At 48.6% G+C, this 19,587-nt stretch overlaps 5 protein-coding genes across 5 annotated transcripts; 2 read left to right on the top strand and 3 right to left on the bottom strand.

The window, feature by feature from the left end:
• Nucleotides 1-254: 254 nt before the first annotated feature.
• On the top strand, nt 255-869 carry SCP_1900310 (hypothetical protein; the record flags this gene model as incomplete). The annotated part of the gene is made up of 1 exon (XM_027765294.1): nt 255-869. The coding sequence occupies one exon, from the start codon at nt 255-257 to the stop codon at nt 867-869; it is 615 nt and encodes a 204-aa protein (XP_027621095.1).
• A 1,458-nt stretch (nt 870-2,327) lies between these two features.
• On the top strand, nt 2,328-4,560 carry SCP_1900300 (hypothetical protein; the record flags this gene model as incomplete). The annotated part of the gene is made up of 3 exons (XM_027765293.1): nt 2,328-2,654; nt 2,707-4,402; nt 4,451-4,560. 3 exons carry the CDS (start codon nt 2,328-2,330, stop codon nt 4,558-4,560), a joined length of 2,133 nt encoding a protein of 710 aa, XP_027621094.1.
• Nucleotides 4,561-5,772: 1,212 nt separating this feature from the next.
• Nucleotides 5,773-7,317, bottom strand: SCP_1900290 (predicted protein; the record flags this gene model as incomplete). The annotated part of the gene is made up of 7 exons (XM_027765292.1): nt 5,773-6,049; nt 6,124-6,224; nt 6,295-6,460; nt 6,516-6,631; nt 6,687-6,889; nt 6,961-7,154; nt 7,256-7,317. The coding sequence occupies 7 exons, from the start codon at nt 7,315-7,317 to the stop codon at nt 5,773-5,775; spliced, it is 1,119 nt and encodes a 372-aa protein (XP_027621093.1).
• Nucleotides 7,318-9,046: 1,729 nt separating this feature from the next.
• On the bottom strand, nt 9,047-9,319 carry SCP_1900280 (hypothetical protein; the record flags this gene model as incomplete). The annotated part of the gene is made up of 1 exon (XM_027765291.1): nt 9,047-9,319. The coding sequence occupies one exon, from the start codon at nt 9,317-9,319 to the stop codon at nt 9,047-9,049; it is 273 nt and encodes a 90-aa protein (XP_027621092.1).
• A 1,046-nt stretch (nt 9,320-10,365) lies between these two features.
• Nucleotides 10,366-12,060, bottom strand: SCP_1900270 (hypothetical protein; the record flags this gene model as incomplete). The annotated part of the gene is made up of 8 exons (XM_027765290.1): nt 10,366-10,747; nt 10,806-10,906; nt 10,974-11,139; nt 11,196-11,311; nt 11,360-11,556; nt 11,621-11,832; nt 11,927-11,958; nt 12,010-12,060. The coding sequence occupies 8 exons, from the start codon at nt 12,058-12,060 to the stop codon at nt 10,366-10,368; spliced, it is 1,257 nt and encodes a 418-aa protein (XP_027621091.1).
• Between the last annotated feature and the right edge of the window lie 7,527 nt (nt 12,061-19,587).

Here is a 19,587-nt window from a genome sequence, read left to right as displayed (position 1 = left end):
AGAGTATTTATCCTACAACCAGGGCAAAGAACGCGTCAATAACACGCTCTTCCAAACCTTATGCAGTTGGTTGAACTGGATTCAACAAGGTCACGCCATGTCCAGTTTCGGAGTCATTGGGAGCCCTGGATTCCACGGGATCGATGTCACCATCTCAGCCACGCACACGGACAGGAGTTGGCGCCACAGTCTGAGGAGACACGTTCGGCCCCCTGATGGTATCTGGCAGACTGGGAGGGCTTCCTGCTTCAATCATGTCAGCTTTGCACCACTGTAACTTTTGTTTTAGAGAACTACCTACCTTGGGTGGGCTGAAGAGACACATCAGCAGCCGTCGAGAATGTCACCGTAAATGGGAGGATACCATCGCCAAAAAGACAGAGACAGTTTCCATTTTCGACACAGAGGAGCAGGAAGAAGAGACTTACCACATGCTTCCTGAGGAACCTGTCATGGCATCGCTAGTTGACGGTCCCCCTGGGAACTGTAATTCCACCTTTGACAGCTATATTCCTGCTCCTGTATGGGAGCCATCTCCAGATAAAGAGGAAACCGAGGAATCGAACGCGCGTGCCTCCAAGCGTGTGCGAGTTGAAGATGTACCTGATGAAGATGACATTTCAGCGGGGCACTTCTACACCAACTACAGCTGTCATCCGGTTGCAACAGTCCAAGCGCAGGGGAAGACGGTGTTCGAGAGGCAGCATGAGGAAGCACGGGCAATGCAGACCAGCGAGTATGCCCCCTTTTCAGACGAGGAGGAATGGCAACTGGCGGAGTGGTTAATGAAGCATCTGGGGCAGAACAGGATAGATGAATATCTGGACTTACCAATTGTGAGTACTCTGCCAGTGGTTTGCACACTTTAGAGTATCCTTCCGACCTAGCTCTTAGCTTCAACATAATCTATATTGTGTAGTGGCTAAGAGCCTCTCAGGTGTCAGACTGACCATGGTACTAATACATGTCCCAGGGCATTATATGAGATTACCCAGGGCAAAGGCAGGGCAAAGGCTGGTCCAATGGCACAATTATCATATGGAATGTCCTATAGTACTAGGGCATTGATATTTATATCCCAGTATTACTGGTTGTCCCATGGTGCCAGGGGTACATAGGAATGTCCCACTATTAGTAAAACATGTATTTTCAGGCTATTGTATGGTAGTTTTTTTATACTTTGTTCCACTATCATATTATCTTAAGCCTTAATTATGAAAACAGTGACTATAGTGATATAAACAAGCACTTTATTTGCATATTATATAAGGTGGGATCTCCCATTTTAAGGACATCCTAAGATGTTATTTTAAGATTTACAGATATTTAGTCTCTTTTTTAGCCTGAAGTTTCTATTTAACTACTATAATTATCTAGAGATTTATACTAACAGTTGAATTACTAAGGTTTAAGAGTGACAGGTCCTTACAAGGGATATCCCATTACATAAAGGGACATCCCATAATACAAAGGTGTCATTCAGTGAATGCATTTCTGAGTGTGACTTGACTGAAGTCTTGGGTCAAATGCCTTTCTTTTTTCATTCAAATACAGTATATGATAGGAGACATGACAAGAATATATCTCCTTTGCTAGTATATTAGTAGACTGAGTAGTTTTATTTCTTGAGACACTTGGTGAAAGTTGTAGTATAGCTATGATACATACTATGTGCCAAAGATTATATCATGTTAGTCTGAACATTATGTCAGAAAATGTAAAATTAATTTTGAAACACAAGAATAAACATTGTTGTTTGACCTGTATTAGTTGTTATATGAGCTAATGAAGTTGTTGTACATGCTACCAATAGTAATATAGTCTTTATAACATTACAAATATGTGCACAATACTTGATATGGGATATCCTGCTTTCTATAAATATTTCACCATATATAAAGTGCAAATAAGGCACTTATTTACAGTATTCTAGTCACTGTTTTTATAATTAGAGCTTATACAATATGATTGTAGAACAAAGTATAAAAAAACTACCATACAATAGCCTGAAAATACATGTTTTACTAATAGTGGGACATCCCTATGTACCCCTGGCACCATGGGACAACCAGTAATACTGGGATATAAATATCAATGCCCTAGTACTATAGGACATCCCATATGATAATTGTGCCATTGGACCAGCCTTTGCCCTGCCTTCGCCCTGGGTAATCCCATATAATGTCCTGGAACATGTATTGGTACCATGGTCTGTCTGACACCTGAGAGGCTCTTAGCCACTACACAATATAGATTATGTTGAAGCTAAGAGCTAGGTCGGAAGGGTACCCTGAAGTGGGTTTGCACATCACTTTGCATGGTCTGAAATGAGGCAGACGAAGAAGCGCACACAGCCATCCTTCCACAATACTCGCGCATTTCTTCAGAAGGTCGATGAATTACTTACTGGTCCCGTGTGGTCCTGCAAGAAAGTTGTTGTCCAAGGGAATGCTGCGGCAGAGAACGGTGAGGTATTGAAGGAAGAGGTGGAACTTTGGCTTTGCGACCCAGTCGAGTGCATCAAGGAGCTGATTGGGAACCTGCTCTTCAAGGATTCAATGGCATATACTCCCGAAAAGGTATTCGCTGACAAGGAAGGAGCTCATCGTATTTACGACGAGATGTGGACAGGTGATTGGTGGTGGAAAACACAGGTTGGATCAGATCATGATCTCTGCACATGCACAGAACACTTACCTTTTGTAGGATAAACTGCCTGAAGGCGCGGTCGTCACCCCAGTGATCTTGTCCTCAGACAAGACAAAACTCACTCAGTTTCATGGGGATAAATCTGTGTGGCCTGTGTACTTGAGCATTGGCAACATTTCAAAGGAGACCAGATGTCAGTCATCTGCACGCGCAATGATTCTGATAGGCTACCTACCTGTGTCAAAACTAAAGTGCTTTACAAAAGACTCACGCTCTCTTGTGGGATACCGCCTGTTTCCCCACTGCATGTCGCTGCTTCTCGCGCCGCTAGTGAAAGCCGGTAAGAATGGGGTGGACACGATATGTGCCGACTCCTTCATCCAACAAATCTACCCCATTGTTGCCTCCTATGTCGTTGACTACCCAGAACAGTGTCTCGTCGCTTGTTGCAGCGAAAACCGCTGTCCCCGCTGTATTGTGAATCTGCGGGAGCACGGTGAAATGCTGGATACACTGCTGTTTCGAGATCCCAACGAGACATATGACACCTTGCAAAAGCAGAAGAAAGGTCTGGAACCTGCTGCATTCAAAGGCGAAGGCCTGCGCACCATGTACAAACCCTTTTGGCATGACCTTCCCCACTGCGACATCTTTGCGTGCTTCACCCCAGACCTCCTGCACCAGCTACACAAAGGTGTCTTCAAGGACCATTTGGTCAGTTGGTGCATTGCCATTGCTGGAGAGAAGGAGATTGACTGGCGATTCAAAGCACTTGCAGGGTATCTGGGCTTAAGGCACTTCAAGAAAGGGATTACTACCATCATGCAATGGACGGGAACCGAGCACAAGGAGATGCAACATGTTTTTGTCGCGTTGTTGGCAGGCGCTGTTCCAAAGAAAGTTCTCACAGTTGTATGGGCGCTTTTGGACTTTATTTATTACTCCCAGTTGCGCCTTCACACCACCACCACCCTTGCATGCCTTGACACATGTCTAAAAACATTTCATGACCACAAGCAGATCTTGATCGACTTCGAGGTGTGTTCGCACTTCAACATTCCAAAACTTCATGCAATGCAGCACTACATCAATGCCATCCAACTATACAGTACTCCTGATGGCTTTAACACAGAGCTGCCAGAACGCTTGCACATCGACTATGCCAAGGAGGCCTACTGGGCAAGCAATAGGCGAGATTACGAGGAACAGATGGCATTATGGCTCCAGCGCCAGGAAGCCATCTACCAATGCAGCACGTACCTGGCGTGGGCCACCCGTGTTTACAGTACAACTTCAGCTGTGCAACGAATTTCCGTTCAGGTCGATGAAGGGTATGACACAGACACTGAGCCAGAGGAGGCTGATGTAGTGCCACCACCATCAATATCAGTTGATACAGAGCCTGTGCATAAGCTTGCAAAGACATGCCCGAAACCGAGGACATCAGTTGAATACTTGCAGCAAGCGCATGGAGCAGGCGACTTTCTCCCTGTGCTGAAATCATTCTTGCAGAAACACCTACCCCGTAACATGATCATTCCTGGTGTACAGGACCATTTCGATGTTTACAACCAGGTGGTCATCAAGATGCCTTTCAATCCCATTATCAGTGACAAGCACAGCCGCATGAGAATTCGTGCTGTCCCTTCAGTTCCACCCTCATCCACAGGGCGCAAGCCGGGCTCACGTGCACACTTCGACATGGCACTGGTTTACACAGATTGCAGCGCAATCAAGAAGCGTGGGTTCAAAGGTACGTCCCTCTTAATATGTTGCTGGCGCATTGCTGAATCTGTCACAGGTCTACGAGTAGGGCAAGTCCGTGCCATATTCCGCCTCCCACGTCAGTTTGGAGCCTATGTTAGGGCTGGTGGTTTCCCAATCAGGAAACATATATTAGTCAGCACATAGGTATGTCGGAGAACATACTGGAATCTCCTAGAATTACTGTGTAGTATAAATATATGGCCCCAACCGCATGAGCCCCTCATGCTCTTGTGACCCATGGCCTAACAGCCGAGTGAGTAGTAGTGATCAACCTCACAATAGCCTATCTGCACCCTCTCGCATATGTCGAGTGGTTCACTGAGTTTCGGCTGCAACCAGACTCTATAGTCAACATGTATCAAATCAGTCGGTCCACTCGCAATCGTGCACGTAATGCGGAGATTGTCCATGTCGATGATCTCATGCGGCCATGTCACTTGGTTCTGAAGTGTGGTACCAGTATTGATAACACTTGGACTACTGACAATGTCTACAAAAAGGCGTCGACATTTTACTTAAACCCTTTTATTGATGGTCATATGTTTTACAGAAGTACCGGCAGCTGTGCGGAGGTGTAAGGCCCAACGGCTGGTCCACAAAGGTCGTATCGCGCTCCTTACATTTTCGCACCCGTGCATTCGTTGGATGGATGTCCGCCAGCCCGCCACCCCATATGTCCCTGCATGCAGTGCTTGCGGCTGAGGAATGCGAGTGTGACGGCGGCAGCATCGGGCACGGCGAAGGCTCGTAGGGGAAAGAATATGCATAGGCGGAGGTAGGTGGTAGAGGTGGTAATGCGTGGAGTATCACATACTGCCATGTACAGCATATAGTCTACAAAGCCATGGCTGACTGTACATGCCCCTGCTACTGCTATAGATCATCGAGCGAAGGCTACAATAGCTACAGTGAATGCTCGGAGAAGTGCCCCGAGATACAGGCATGCCATCGTGATACCGATCACTATGATCGGTCGCCTGGAGCTACCGCCTCTGAGGTTTTTCCAGATGTGTTTTCCGTCGCTTACCCATAGGTGGGCACGGAACCTGCTCAAATTTGAGTCAGAATCCGAAACACAACGGGATAATTTAGCCCGAGAGTGGTGTTCACCTGCCTCGAAGAGGGCGTGCGGCAATGCTTCGATCGCAAGCAGCGGCACACTCGAATATGTAAAAATGTAGTACGTGTTCACTCACGCAATGCAGAGAAGCACCGATGTGATAACCTAGCCGGTCATCTGTCGACATGGGAGACATGCAAGTGTGTAAAGATGTATCCGAGAAGCACCCTAACGTCTTCGGCCATGCAGCGGCCATGCCCATCTCGTAAACCATCCACGCCTTCACCATGCGGAAGCTAATATTTTCGAGGGAGTCTCCTGATAACTATAGGTGCGCTCTCCGCAGGAGCAACTCGATCCTTGTCCATGTCTGCTACGGATGATGTCACTGTCTTGGCGGCACCCTCGGGCTCGGATATGCAAGCCTCAAAGAGAGACGCCAGAGCAACTGCGGCATGCGGCACAGGCTGAATAGCGATAGCCGCAAGCTTCTTCCGCATTTTCGGGATGATCTTTAGATCCATGCGGTTCGACGAGAAAAATTTCACCTCGGCCTGCAGGATCTCGGGATACCTAGGTGATGTGTATCCGATGAGTCAGTGAAGCTAAGTTGCGTGAGAACACTTGCAGACAAGGCCCGGACGCACCACGATGAGAACGGCGAGAAGAGCTCGTCCAGGATGTTCTCTGCGGATAGCTTTGATCGCACATCCTCTATCGCGAGAAGTTTCAACCCATCCATTCCAAGCTATCGACGCCAGGATCAGTTTCAAAGATTGCCCGAAAATATGGCTGAGAAACCCAGGCAACAAACTCACCATATCAGCCAGACGATACATGGACTTGGGCGAGCACGGCGGCGGGCACTTCGGATGCTCGATTTGGTACCTCTCGCGTTCGACAGCCCAGCACTCAGCTCCTTGCGAGTGGAGGGGCGAGAATGCTATCTCGCCCGTGTACAGGTAATAGACGAGCCATTGCAAGCTACATAGGCAGACAATGGATCCACAGGACTATGAGATGACAATCGGATACTTACGTTGCGAGTGCTGTATCCTTAATGATAATTGTACGAAGCGGTTGGCCTCCTGATTGCTTGATGACAGCCGGGGAGACAAGAGAAGCAGGGGTATCCTGTGGTACATGAGTTGAGTTCTAAATAACAAGGAGTCAGCATGACACTTATCTGGGCAACATTACTGGAGTGTACCAAAGTCAATCCAGACGATTCTACTTCATCGCACGCATCACGGGCGATTGTAGAATTATCCTTTCTGTATTCATCATCCTCCCCCTCTTCGTAATCGCTGTCTTCTTCTGCGAATGGATCGGCATCTATGACAGACCGCTGATTGGCCGGGAATCCAGTGTCGATTCCTGCGATGTCGCTCTCTGAAAATCCGCCAGCGAGCACTAATGTGAGATCGCCAGAGCAATGCCCGATCAGTCCGTTTAGGAGAGAAAAGCTGCAAAGCGACACATACTTCCAGCGAAGAACGGTGAGGCAGCCTTCAGTATGGCGCTGTTGGCATACAACGCTCTCGGTGCGCACACCTTACCGGAGCGCAGGCGACGCGAGAAGACGAAGAGCCGGACGTCGGCAAACTCGCCATGTGCGAGAGATTCGGCTAGCGCAGTTTTGACGGAGGTCTGTACTGCAGTGCATGAAGTGTTGCTCCTGGATAAGAGGTAGTGTTAGTTCTAGTACTATCGCTGGAGGGCAGCGTACGAACATGGTTGAGGAAAAACTGATGGCGACACGAAGTTGCAATTGCTCACTTATATACATGGGCGCTCGAATGCATCATGTCAACCGTGCGGCATGCTTCGATGTCCGGCATACCGAGGGGCGTGTTCCCAGACAGATGTTGTCCGGGATGGCTGCCGAATCCCGAACAACGTCCGATCCCCAGTAAGTCGAGGGAGGCTGAGCCGCCCTTTGCGCGTCGAAAGATAGTTGAATTGGTGAGCTCGATATACACCTCCGTGTATGGTATGGAGTGACTGCAGATACTGGTTGCTGAGCAAGCTAATTGCTGAAGAGGTTCGAAGGACTGCAGCAACGTATGCGGAATCTGAGTATCACCGCCCAGTACGAGTAACCGCGGCAACGCAGTTGGAGTAGACGAGAGCTGCTGTGTGTAAAGCATGTCGGCATATTAGCACAAGAGGTCAAATTTTGCGTAGCAGCTTCTGTGGACACAAATTTACTAGATAGCCTTTGGATAGAGACGTGAAGGCACAGACTGGCAGAAGGCCCATCGATGGCCGCGATGTGACTTCCCATGGCAGACTCGGACGCGACAGTTATTATATCGCGATCCTCCCCAGCCCGTGGTTGAGCAAGAGTAGGCCAATGCACCTAATTGCCAGCTTCTAAGGCCAGCGCCACCTGAATGAGATAACGCATGTTCGATAACGGTGACGACATAGTGAAAACGAGTGAAACGGAGCTGTCGGAGAGTGCGAACAATAAGAGTCGAGTATGCTGGTTAGCTGGGTGATGCGGGTAAATGGTTGCTCGGTGACACGGTCGATGCAGTGGGTTGGACAAGAAAGACGCGAAAGTGATTCGAACAGCGCGCGGAGAGGGGACAAGCCTGTCCAGGTGGGAGAAGTAGTATTTGTAATGTGGGGGAGGCAGCGGGGGAAGACGTGTGTGAGAATAGTGCGCTGGGGGTGCAGAACTAGGCACTGTATGGGTTAGGAAGGCGCAAGATTCTTGACAGTGGATTATGTCCCTGTACTCCACGCATCCACAGGCACTACGGCTCATGGTAGTCGGATGGATCTTCAGCAGCTTGTAGGACACATCCTCGCTGTTGAGAATACCTGACTCGAACCGGCGGTACAGATGCAAATTGAAGGTGTCGAAACTGCCTGCATCTCCTTGTCGGCGAGGTTGCCGTTCCCATAGATAGAGCTCGAATCCCTTCGGCCATAGGTAACATTCCTCACGACGCCCCTCCCGCGCTCCAAAACCCGTTCAATGCGAACCACCAGGCCACGTATGGGAATCCTCGCCATACTCCGCCAGTGAGCGTCAGCTTCGTGAAACTTAACTGTGCGCAGGGCCGCCCACCGACACATAGAGTCATCTAGAAGCTACTTCCAGGTGCTGCAGATGATGCTCGACCGCCTGGGACACTGATCCCATATATCCAGTTAATTCTTGGGTTGAGACGAAGCTGAACGTTGGAAGAGGGGTGAGTCCGTCTAGCGTGATGAGCCTCGGAAGTTATCGATGCACGCGAAAGGTATGGCATCCGTGTATGCCCGCGACGAGAATGGATTAGGTGCTGGAATTAAGTACTATGGTTTAGATCTCGAAATATTGTTGTCTGTTTCAGGTTGAACCCCATATCCGTAATATATTCTGACCGAATACAAAGTAAGGATATTTCTCCTGTGAACAGGAAACAACTCACCCCAAATCTTGTATGAAAACTCAACATTAACGCCGCGCCGCCGCAAACAACTGTTACGATCCCTCATGATCTGCCTCCACGCAGGAGAAATTTGCCAGGCCTCTGTAGTAATGTCGAATGTGACTTGCTGTAGCTCACAGAATTACTGCTCTGCTACGAGCATTGCGATAGTCGTCAACTCGTCCTCGATGTCACTGGGCTTCATATCCTCGCCAGTGCCGCCAACAGTTTCAGCAGCGTTATAGTCTTTATCAAGGCGGAGACTGTCGATGCAGCTAGTGGATGAGACAGTGTGAAGGATCTGCAGCAAAGTGGGGGTGCAATATAGGTCGTGAACCTTCAGCGTACATAGCGCAGCACATTCGTACATGTTGAACAGTTTCCCTGTGAAGGATGTAAGCCGCTTGCCTTTCATGCTGAGATTAAACATTGACTCACAGTCAGAAGCTGCGAAACTATTCTGGTAAACCCAAGTTCAGGTGTAAGCGCTCCAGCATAGGGCCAGCAGCCTCTAGTTGAACTACGCTGCAACTTCCCGATCATAACACAAGCAACGTCCGCACTGGAAGTCTGGGCGAAATCTGAGCTAGGCATGAGAAAAGGTGAGAGAAGAAGTAATCATGTTGATCGAAGTGAACTTCAGCTTCGGAAAGTGGGGGAAGTCGCCCAGATACTTGGTAAGGAAACTGTGGCTCCCGCGGCTGTCCTGAGCTGACCTCTTCCATTCATGAAGATCGCAGCTGAGAGAATGTGAATTGTGCAAAGCCGAGCGGCAGAGTACTGAGATGAAGGGAGAACATAGCCCAATCGACATTGAACAGTTCCAGAGACTCGACTAAGGAGGAAGAGCGCCCGAGAAGAACCGGTAGCCGATGCGCCCAGCCGTTGCAACCTAATGGCATGCTCCTCGATACAAAGAAAGCAGACCAACTTCAAAGAGTCCGCAAAACTCGCAAACTTGCACTTGCGCACGAATGCCTCAAATACTTCGTGGGAGCTTACGTATATTCTTCGGCTGAGATGATAATGGCAGCGCCGTAACCATTGTTTACAAACACATATCCATGTGCGGAGGTCCACATCGAGACGGAGAAGAGACATGGCATTTTGCCTTCCAACATGAAGTCGATAATGAGGTCGATCAGTTCCGGGGGGGGGATCTTGGACCGAGCTTGGAGTGACGATCTCGTGAACGAGCACACTGAGCGTTATGGATAATGATAGCCAATCACATATCTTAGGAGCACCTACAGCGGACTAACAACGGACCAAGTGGGCCCTACGTGCAGCATCTTTAAGTTAGACACACTCTGAACAATGGTCGATGCACGCACGTTTGGCTTCATCACAAGATACATGAGACATTCAAGTAGACGTCGCGGTTGCAAGCACGGCTGGAATCGCAGACGCAGTGTCGATTCCGGTAGCAGCACTCTCCGAAACTCCACCAGCAGGCACTAACTAGCGGTAGGTCGTTGGTCGACCTTTCCCCATCTTCTTCTTGTTGCTCTTCCCGAATGCTGGTGCAATGGCTTCCACACTCTCTTCCTCCGATGCTGTGGTATCCAAGGCTTTTTGCTCCTTCATGTTCTCCTGTGGCGTAATAATAAAAGCTTCCGTGATCTGATCGTTCTTTTGCGTAGGGGTACCGAGCGATAGTCGCACTTCCGCCACTTGTGCCATAGTGATCCAAGCCCGGAAGAGAGATGTGAGAACTGCCCCCGCATGCGGCAGATGACCGCCAGCGACAGTATTGAGCTTTTGGATGAGTGCCGGTATGATGTCTACGTTCAAGCATCTATCGCAAAAGAAGTCGCGCTCAGCATCCAGAATCTGCGGGTGCCTTTAATATATGCGAGCTTAGCATGCAAGTTCAGGTATCAAAGCAAAGAGCGACATACTGATTTGTGAATGAGGAGAACAGCTCGTCCAGGATGTTATCCGCAGAGAGCTTGGTTCGGATGTCCGCCGCAGCTAGCTCTTTTAGCTGGTCAATTCCCAGCTGTAGTACCAGCATCAGACCGTCAGCAAGCTACTAATCACTCAGAGTGTGCGAATACGAGCGTTACCTTGTCGGCCAGGCGGTACATTGACTTTGGCGAGCACAGAGGAGGCCGTCGCGGAAATTTGCGACTATGCTGCTCCTTCTCGACCATCCGCACTTGCAATCCTTGGGACCTCAGAGGGGCGAACGAGACAGTGCCGGTATACAGGTAGAAGACGAGAGACTGCCATCTGCAAGCACGGATATCTTTCAGTGAGAATTAAGACATGCCTCTGGTCCAACTCACGTTATGAAAGCTGCGTCCGGGATCACGATTGTGCGCAGCGGAGATCCAGCTGCTGGGACTGTTACATTGGATGTCGGTGAGAGCGGCGCTGACCCGTTAGGCAGTATTGCTAGATCCTGCACATGGTAAGTAGGCTGACAAATAACGCCGACACGGAAGCTCACCTGCTGAGACGATAGCGTTCCGCCATCAGGAGCATCATGCTGTGACAAGGCTCGGCTGATGTCTCCACTATCATCGTGAGGGTCGCCGTCATCTTCCTCGTCGATATCACTGTCCAACTCATACGCGTACGAATCTGTGGACAGCAGTCGATCTGAGGGGGATTCGGGCTGTGTCCCGTCGTTGCTTTCCGCTAACACTGTAGCGAGCACTTTGTCACTTCAGGATCAACACTTGTATGACGTCTTCCGGTGTATACTCACAGCTCTCGAAGTACGGCGATGCTGCCTTCAACACATCGCTGTTCGCATATACTTCCCGAGGGGTGCCTACTCTCCCCGACTGCAAGCGCTGCGAGAACAGATAGAACCGAACGTCGGTGAAGTTGCGACCCAGGAGTGAATCTCCCAGTGCGGAGTGAAAGCTATCCAGTAAGGGGAAGGCATGCACGTCCTGAGCCATAGTTTTCTTTGAGCTTTCGCCCATAGACATGGAGGAATAGCGCAGAGATTGTTGGAAGCTTGAGTTAAGGTGTACCTCCCGATATTGTAACCATCGGAGTCGCTTACCAGCATCGTGGAAGAGGTGCGGCGGAGCTTCGCTGTCAAACAGTCCTGTCAAATATGTAAAGGTTTTGTACGTATTTACTCACGCGTTCAGTCGAGGCATCCATGTCATCATTTGGCGAGTCGCTATTCGGCATGCAGGCAGTTAATGTATCAGGATACAGACGAGCGAACGGCACGAGATCGGGCACATTGCAGCCATGCCCATCTCGGCTATCCACCCTGTGTCGAGTGAAAGGTCAAGAATGTCATCGGCCGTATCTTACAAAATTCGATGCATTTTGCTGACGGCAACGGCGACTGCATCTGTAGTCATCAGTAAATAGTGCACGCTTCAGGAGTGACCTTGAGCCGTAGAACACGTGGGCTCTACAGCAATGGCTGAAAGTTTCTACCGCGTCTTCAGCAGGATGCATTCATTCGTGCAGTTGTCGGAGAAGAGTTCCACATCCAGCCGAAAACGTTCGGGATATCTAGCGCCATGTGTCCGCCGCTTAGCATAAACCCAATTATGACTCTGAGAATATTGAAGTGAACGCACCATGACGACAACGAGGCGAAACGCTCGTATGTTCTCCACGGATGGCCTAGAGCGGACATCTTCTGTCGCAGATTCTTCGAATCCTCCATTCGTACCTGTTGACCCACCAGAGAGAAGTTGAATATAGCCGCACGCCACCAGCGAGGAACCGTGTGGAGAACGGACCAATATATGCCAGCATCCTTGACTATATCGTTGACTTCGGTGAGCATAGTGATGGCGGGCCGGTAGACTGGCGCGGAGACTGGTTGAGATAGCGCAATTGTCGCCGCAGCAAAGGAGCGAAGGAGGCTTCGCCCGAGAGGGCGGTCGATTGTTCGGATTCATTGGCGCCCAATACGATCTTGTGTCACGTCACGTCCAGCCGTGCCCTGCCGGGGCCCCAATCGGCGTGGTTTTAGTTTTTATCTTTGTAGTCCATTTCATATGCCCACTTACGTCGCATTAGAGACATTTGTTGACCACATTAGAAACCTTTCAAGCTTATAAAGGAATCTGTGCCCGGCGCCCGACGCTGAAGCGCTGACCCCCCAATGGCACTCTGCGGCAGCGCCGTGCTCGTCTTTGTCGACGCCGACCGCAGAGCATCGAATATCCCTCAATGGTCCATGCCAGTGCAGCCCGCCCGGCACCACTGTGAACCTTGAGATTGTCATTGGTAGCGTGCATGCGGGATTCGGAATGTTCCCTCCCATCCGCAGGTCATCTCCCGAGACATTACAATTGTCTTACAAGATTTTACTGAGTGTTGTTACAAATGGGGCCAACTCCAGCGCAGACCAGGGGTGATGTGACATAGGCGCCCACAGGGCGCCAATCGAATCCAAACAGAGTCTACACTCGGCTTCACCCTAGTCTGCTTCAATTGGCGAGGGTCAAACTGCAGTACACAAATTCGGGATGTTCCGAAAATTTGATCTCAGAAACGTGTGCATAGATCTGGCATCCACGACGCGTCGCGCACAGAGGTGTTGTCTGAAAGCCCGGAGATGAGCATATGGACAGACCAGCATGTGCAGTGGTAGGTTCATCCTTCTGAACTGCAAAGTGGAGGAACTGGCAGTGCAACAGACATCAGGAAAACCCCACTTTTCCTTAAAAGGGCACTTAAACAACTTAAATGGACTTATAGTCTTTATTTAAGGACATAAGGACAAAAAGGTCTTAAGGCATATTCCCTGAGTGTCTGAAATTCGACTTATTGAGACTTATTTGAACACTTATGACCTTAAATAAGGGTTGTCAGACCCAAAAGTCTAAATAAGTCCATAAAAGAAAGTTGGGTTTTCCTGATGGACTCGGAGGAGGTCTCAGGTACCTGCAAACTGGGAGGGGTGACATGTTAATCTACTATGTCACAACATCTCCCCCTATGGCCCACACCAATAGTAATCCCTGGTTGTCACAGAACTGAACCAGAGCATCCCTGTACTGTTCAAGCCTTTTAAACTTCAGTATCTTGTAAAACACACCATACCAGGGAGAGCGCGTCAAGGACATGTCTGCCATTTTCAGTCAGGAACTGCGGCCGGCACATTGCCGGATCACCGACATCTCTTCGGCATGGCTTATCATGAGTGAAATCGTGTACTACAGCTAAGAGGGCGTGTATTGAAGCAGACCTATATGATTCCATCCCTTCCCTCACTCATAGGTGTTGAGAATAATAGGTAAAATCCCAGAGAATATTGCGATGATGTCTCGGATGAAGGGAAGACCCGATTACTCAGCCAGGTTCCCGAAATAGATTTCTTTATATGCATTCTATATAAAGTTCCCTTACATAATTATTCCCCGCTGTGGTGGGCTCCATGGGTGCCCTTGGATTGCTTCCTCCAACACTTCCCCTCAGGTCGATGGGCATCCCAAGCATTTTCATAAGCTTTTGGTGCCTTGGCTTTGCGAGGGGTTTGGTAAAAATATCGGCTACCATATCTTCTGTAGGGTAGTAGATTATTTCCATTTTTCCGTCGTTTATCTTTTCTTGCACATAATGATACTTTATATCAAAATGTTTTGAGCGCGCGTGATACTGTGGATCATGAGCAATTGAGATCGCAGCCATGTTGTCTCCGTAGACAATCGTCGGCTGTTCCTGGTCGAAGCCTATTTCCTTAAATAGATTTCATAGCCAGATGGCTTCCCTTGCTCCGAGAGCGGACACCATATATTCCGCCTCTGTGGATGAAGAAGCAACCATCATTTGCTTCTTCGAACTCCACATTATTGCGCCTCTTCCTATTTTGTAAACGTATCCTGAAATAGATTTACAGTCGCGAATGTTATTCACGAAGTCCGCGTCTGTGTATCCGATGAGCACATCTGCATCGCGCCCTTCATTATTCGCTGGGCCATATACTATTCTGGCTTCATGTGTGCCTGCTAAATAGCAGAGCACACATTTGGCAGCTGTCCAGTGGGTCAGGTTTGGCCTAGCTGTGAACAAGCTCAATCTTTGGATAGCATACGCGATATCTGGTCGCGTGGCTACTGCCGCATACATCAGAGATCCGATCAGCGAAGCATATCCGCTGTCTCGGCTTGGCACCTCATTTGCGTCATCCTCATCTTTCTCGAGGGTGACATTCGGGTCGAGAGGCATCCCTACCGGGTTCGTGTTCTCGAGTCTGTGTCTTCATAGGATAGAATCAATATATTTGTTTTGTGATACCTTTATTGTTTTCTTTTCTCAGTTTTGCTCGATCTCTATTCCTACGATCTTCTTGGGCTCGCCTAGATCGGTAACTTCAAACATACTTTGGAGTTCTTTTTTCAGGCGGTCCATGAGGTCGCGATCATTTGTGAACAGTAATAAATCGTCCACCCATACAGTGATGATCTCTGTTTTTCCATCTCTCGTCCTGATGTACACGCATGGGTCCGCGAATAGTCGTCTGAATCTCGCGTTGAGTAATTTGCAGTTCAGTATTATATTCCATTCACATCTGGCTTGTTTGAGTCTATAGAGGGTTTTTCGCATGTGGCATACTTGGTGTGTTCCATCGCTAAATCCCTCCGGCTGGCGCATATAAATTTCCGCTTTTAGGATATCATTCAGGTACGCGCCCTTGACGTCCATCTGTTGGATATCCCAATCGAGAATTGTGGCTAGCCCGAGAATTGCGTGGATTGTCTCAAGACGGACCACCGGAGAATATGTTTCCATGTAGTCCATTCCCGGAATCTGTGAGTAGTCTTTAGCAACTAAACGCGCTTTAAATTTAATTACCTCTCCCTCTCTGTTCATTTTCTTTACCAGGACCCATTTGTTACCTACCAGAGTTCTCCCTTGGGGTAAGTCCACTAATTCCCAAGTGCCCATGTTGTGTAGTTGCTCAAGTTCCACTTGAACAGCCGTCTCCCACTTTGGTCATTCGGGTGAGTTCTTCGCATCATTGAGCGATTTAGGCTCATTAGCCTTCATATTTTCTTCGCTCATCGCCACATATATGAGATCAGCGATTGATGCGGTATCATTATCCTCAGCATCTGTGTCCGCATTATCTTTGGCGTCAGCGTCAGGATCATTTAGCAACCAGTAATCTGGTATGACAGTTATGCGCTTGCTTCATCTGGGCTTATTTTTATTTGGTGCATCTCTATTCTCGTCTTCTTCGCGTCTGCACTTTAGCGGGTTATTGACGGAGGACTGTAGTGCGTCTCCCCCTGAATCTGAAGACTCCCCCTCACACTGCATGTCTGCATTCCTCGATTGTGGGGCATCGGGTCCTTCTCCCTCACGCGGTTGTAATGTCGCATTATTTGGAGATGGATCCCGGTTAGTGAAGTGGTAATTTCGCGTCGTTTTTATTTGATGCATTTTGGCATCGTAATATTTAATAGCATTCGGCCTGTCTATATAGCCAACAAATACATATTTATTGGCTCTTGGTGCGAGCTTCGAGAGTGCGATGTCCTCTGTGAGAACCCAAACGATGCTGCCGAATTCTCGTAAATGAGATATATTCGGCTTTAATTGGTTCCACTTCTCTTCAGGGGTAGCATGGTCGAGCGCGCTGGTGGGTGCTCGATTTTTGATGTAGGCTGCATGTGATACAGCCTCAGCCCATAGATAATGTGGTAGATCCTTCGCATAGATCATTGATCTCATGAGGGCAAGTAGCGTTCAATTGAGATGCTCTGCAACTCCATTTTGGGATGGAGAGTATGGTGCACTCATCTCTATCTCAATCCCATGGGCGGCACACCAATTCGTTAATTTTGTCACGGGGGCCAGTCGTGCCACCGTACATCCGGTTCGTCATCTAGTGACTAAGCCTTCGCAAGGGCTCAAGTCAATCGTGAGGGGTCCGACCTCCAGTCACAGCGATGACCAGAGGTCGGCCCAGTGGAGCTGTCTTATGAACGCTTGACCGCTGTCTGCGGACCAAGGTCGATCTGTCGCACAGATGTAGATGGTAAAACTGGTTGATGTGTAACCAGGACAAGATGGGGACTCCAGCTTGTCCTGTCGGTCTTATATACAAGTACAGGCGTCTGTCTACCTGTAATACTAGAACTACGATTGGTCCATCGGTATTAATACAAGGGCACAGGGTTCATATACCTGTCCCACGGTCGTGAGAATGCTGAGTCAGTCATGACTCTGCGTGAGAGACAATCTGTCCATATGGAGATAAGGTCGTGCTGCAAAGACAAGGCAGCAGCGAGGTCGTCGTGCGTCTAGCGCATGTATCAGGGTCTAGGGTCATGCCCATAAGGTTCGGTATCTGTATCGTAAGGGTAAGGCAGAGGTGAGGTGTACATGCCTTTGTCGTGTGTGTGATAGGAAGTGCGTCCTAGGTCTGGATCTCGCACATGAGGTAAACATGCCTTGAGCACAAGGCGCATATCGTCAGATGATTAGGTAGATCCGTGCCGGATAGATAAGGGCGATGACCATGATGACATCATGGTCATGTGGTCGGTGATGTCATTGTCACATGGTCAGTCTAGGCTCTGTGACATCATTGTCACATGATCGGTAAAGGTAAAGGCGGAAGTCGTCCGCGCGTTCCTCAGAGAGGAGCTTTGTAACATCAGCTCCCATTCAGGTCTTCAATTCCCTGGATTGAAGTTGTCAAGAAAGTCGGTAGGGAAAATGGAATGGAGAAATTCCATGTGTCGTTGTTCATCGTGTCATGTCGTCGCATGATTCTGGGTAAATCAGAGGCAGAAAATGAAAAAATTGACCTGGGTGTTAATCCAGCTTCGCAAACTTCGTTTTGCTTGTCGCTCGCATCCCTTTAGGACTGCTCGCTCCAACTGCAAGTCTTCTGTTTGTCTTCTTCTCATAAGCTATTCAGCTATGTTCATCGTTCGTTTTCTTCTCATAAGCTGTTCAGCTATGTTCATCGTCTTCCATTAGTCTTGTTTCTTTGTGCTTTCGCACGGTGAATGGTCAACTCGCGTTGCCCATTCTTCCCTACTACTACCCCGGCCTAAAAATCATGAGGGCTCAAGGCCACCAGGTGTAGCGTTGTCGTCAAAAATTCGCAAGATGGAAAGAGAGTTTGGTGGAAGGGAGGAGGGGGGGAAAAAATTTGCCCTTGTGGGAGGGTTCCTCGTCCTCAATTACTCTTGTCGTTCCTCGACTCCGCTCGTCACTCCTCGATTCCATTCGTTCCTCATCACCCGGGCACTCGGGCTCATTCCTTTGGCTCGGATATGCATCCTCGCCTACTATCCCTTATCAGCTCCCATTCAAAAAAACCAGATACCCTGGATCTGAAACTGATTAAAACAGGTAACAAATCGTAAAGGGAAAAAGAGGGTGGGCAGCAAGGGTCTTCTAGTTTCGAGTCATTGCGGACAAGTGTCGTCTTCTAGTTTTGAGTCATTGCGGACAAGTATCGTCTAGTTTTAAGTCGTTACGGACAAATGTCGTCTTCTAGTTTTAAGTCATTGCGGACATGTATCGTGGTTGGCTGGTCATTGTCAATGCCAGCATGGTTAATTGTCTTCTGGTGAGCGATAGCTCCCATTCAGGTTTCATGTCTTCGATGTTTCTAATCATCGGGATAATTGTGGCCTTATCTTGGGTTGATACCGCACTTCGTCGGTTATCTCCCTTCACATTCCGTGAATGCCATAATCCTGCCTTTCGGCTTTCATTAAGGTTGTTCGTCCTTCTGATAACCTTTCTGCACCCCGGGTATCTCGCCCTACTAGGTGTTCTCAGCAAAGGTTCAGATCGAATATCCAATGGTAAGCGATAGCTCCCATTCACGTTTCATGTCCAGTTTCATGTCTTCATCATTAAAGTACCCCGGCCTAGGTTTGAACTACCCCGGCCTAGCGTGATACTTCATCAAATATTTCATGTCGGGTCTTGTCATGTGTTGGTGTCGAATGAAATCGACTACCTCCATCCATATTCCATGGATGCCCTATTCATCGCTGTGTCATATATCGAATTTCGTTTGTTTGTCAAGTTTATTCTTCCAGATGATGAGACAACAGTCTACATCGAATCCAAGGATCGGCCGTGACCCAGTATCCTTTCTATCCATGGGGAACTACCCCGCGCATGTCATCAAAAGTGCCATATCGAAGGCTGTCGTTCATAGTAGTTTCGCCCATCGAGATCTGTCTGATCGTCGAGGGTTGCTAGACCTATTTAGGCATCTAGCATCGGGTGTCGTTATCGTGGTGGTCAACAAAGGACCGTCCGGGACTTCCAGACATCATCGAATGAGTCATGTCTGTCTGATCATGCTCGAGTCATCATCGTGGTGGTCAACAAAGGACCATTAGGGGTTTCCTAATATCAGGTGTCGTTATCGGGGATTGGAGTGTCATGTACTGTTGACTCCAAGTCATTCTTCGGTGATATAATCTCTTGTTAAGTTCAATCATCAGGCTAATCGTCGCCTCGTCGAACCTTTGGCCTAGGTTCGGTATAGATCATTGGTTTATACGGAGAGCCAGGATCCGTCTTCTGTCAGAACCTTTTTTACTATGTCATTCAAGGTTCATCCAGGTTCAGTTTCTTTATCGTCGAGAGCTGTGATCGACGGTCATCATTCAGATCCTTTTGTTACATCAGGATCTTCTTCGGATTGTCGGTTTCTTTAACGTCGAGAGCCTCTTCGACAGGGAATGGTTTTGAAGTGTCAACTCG

Source organism: Sparassis crispa (assembly GCF_003851025.1).
Source record: "Sparassis crispa DNA, contig_000018F, whole genome shotgun sequence".
Classification (NCBI taxonomy): domain Eukaryota; kingdom Fungi; phylum Basidiomycota; class Agaricomycetes; order Polyporales; family Sparassidaceae; genus Sparassis; species Sparassis crispa.
Note: the sequence above shows the minus strand (reverse complement) of the source record. Positions and strands in the feature narration are given on the sequence as shown.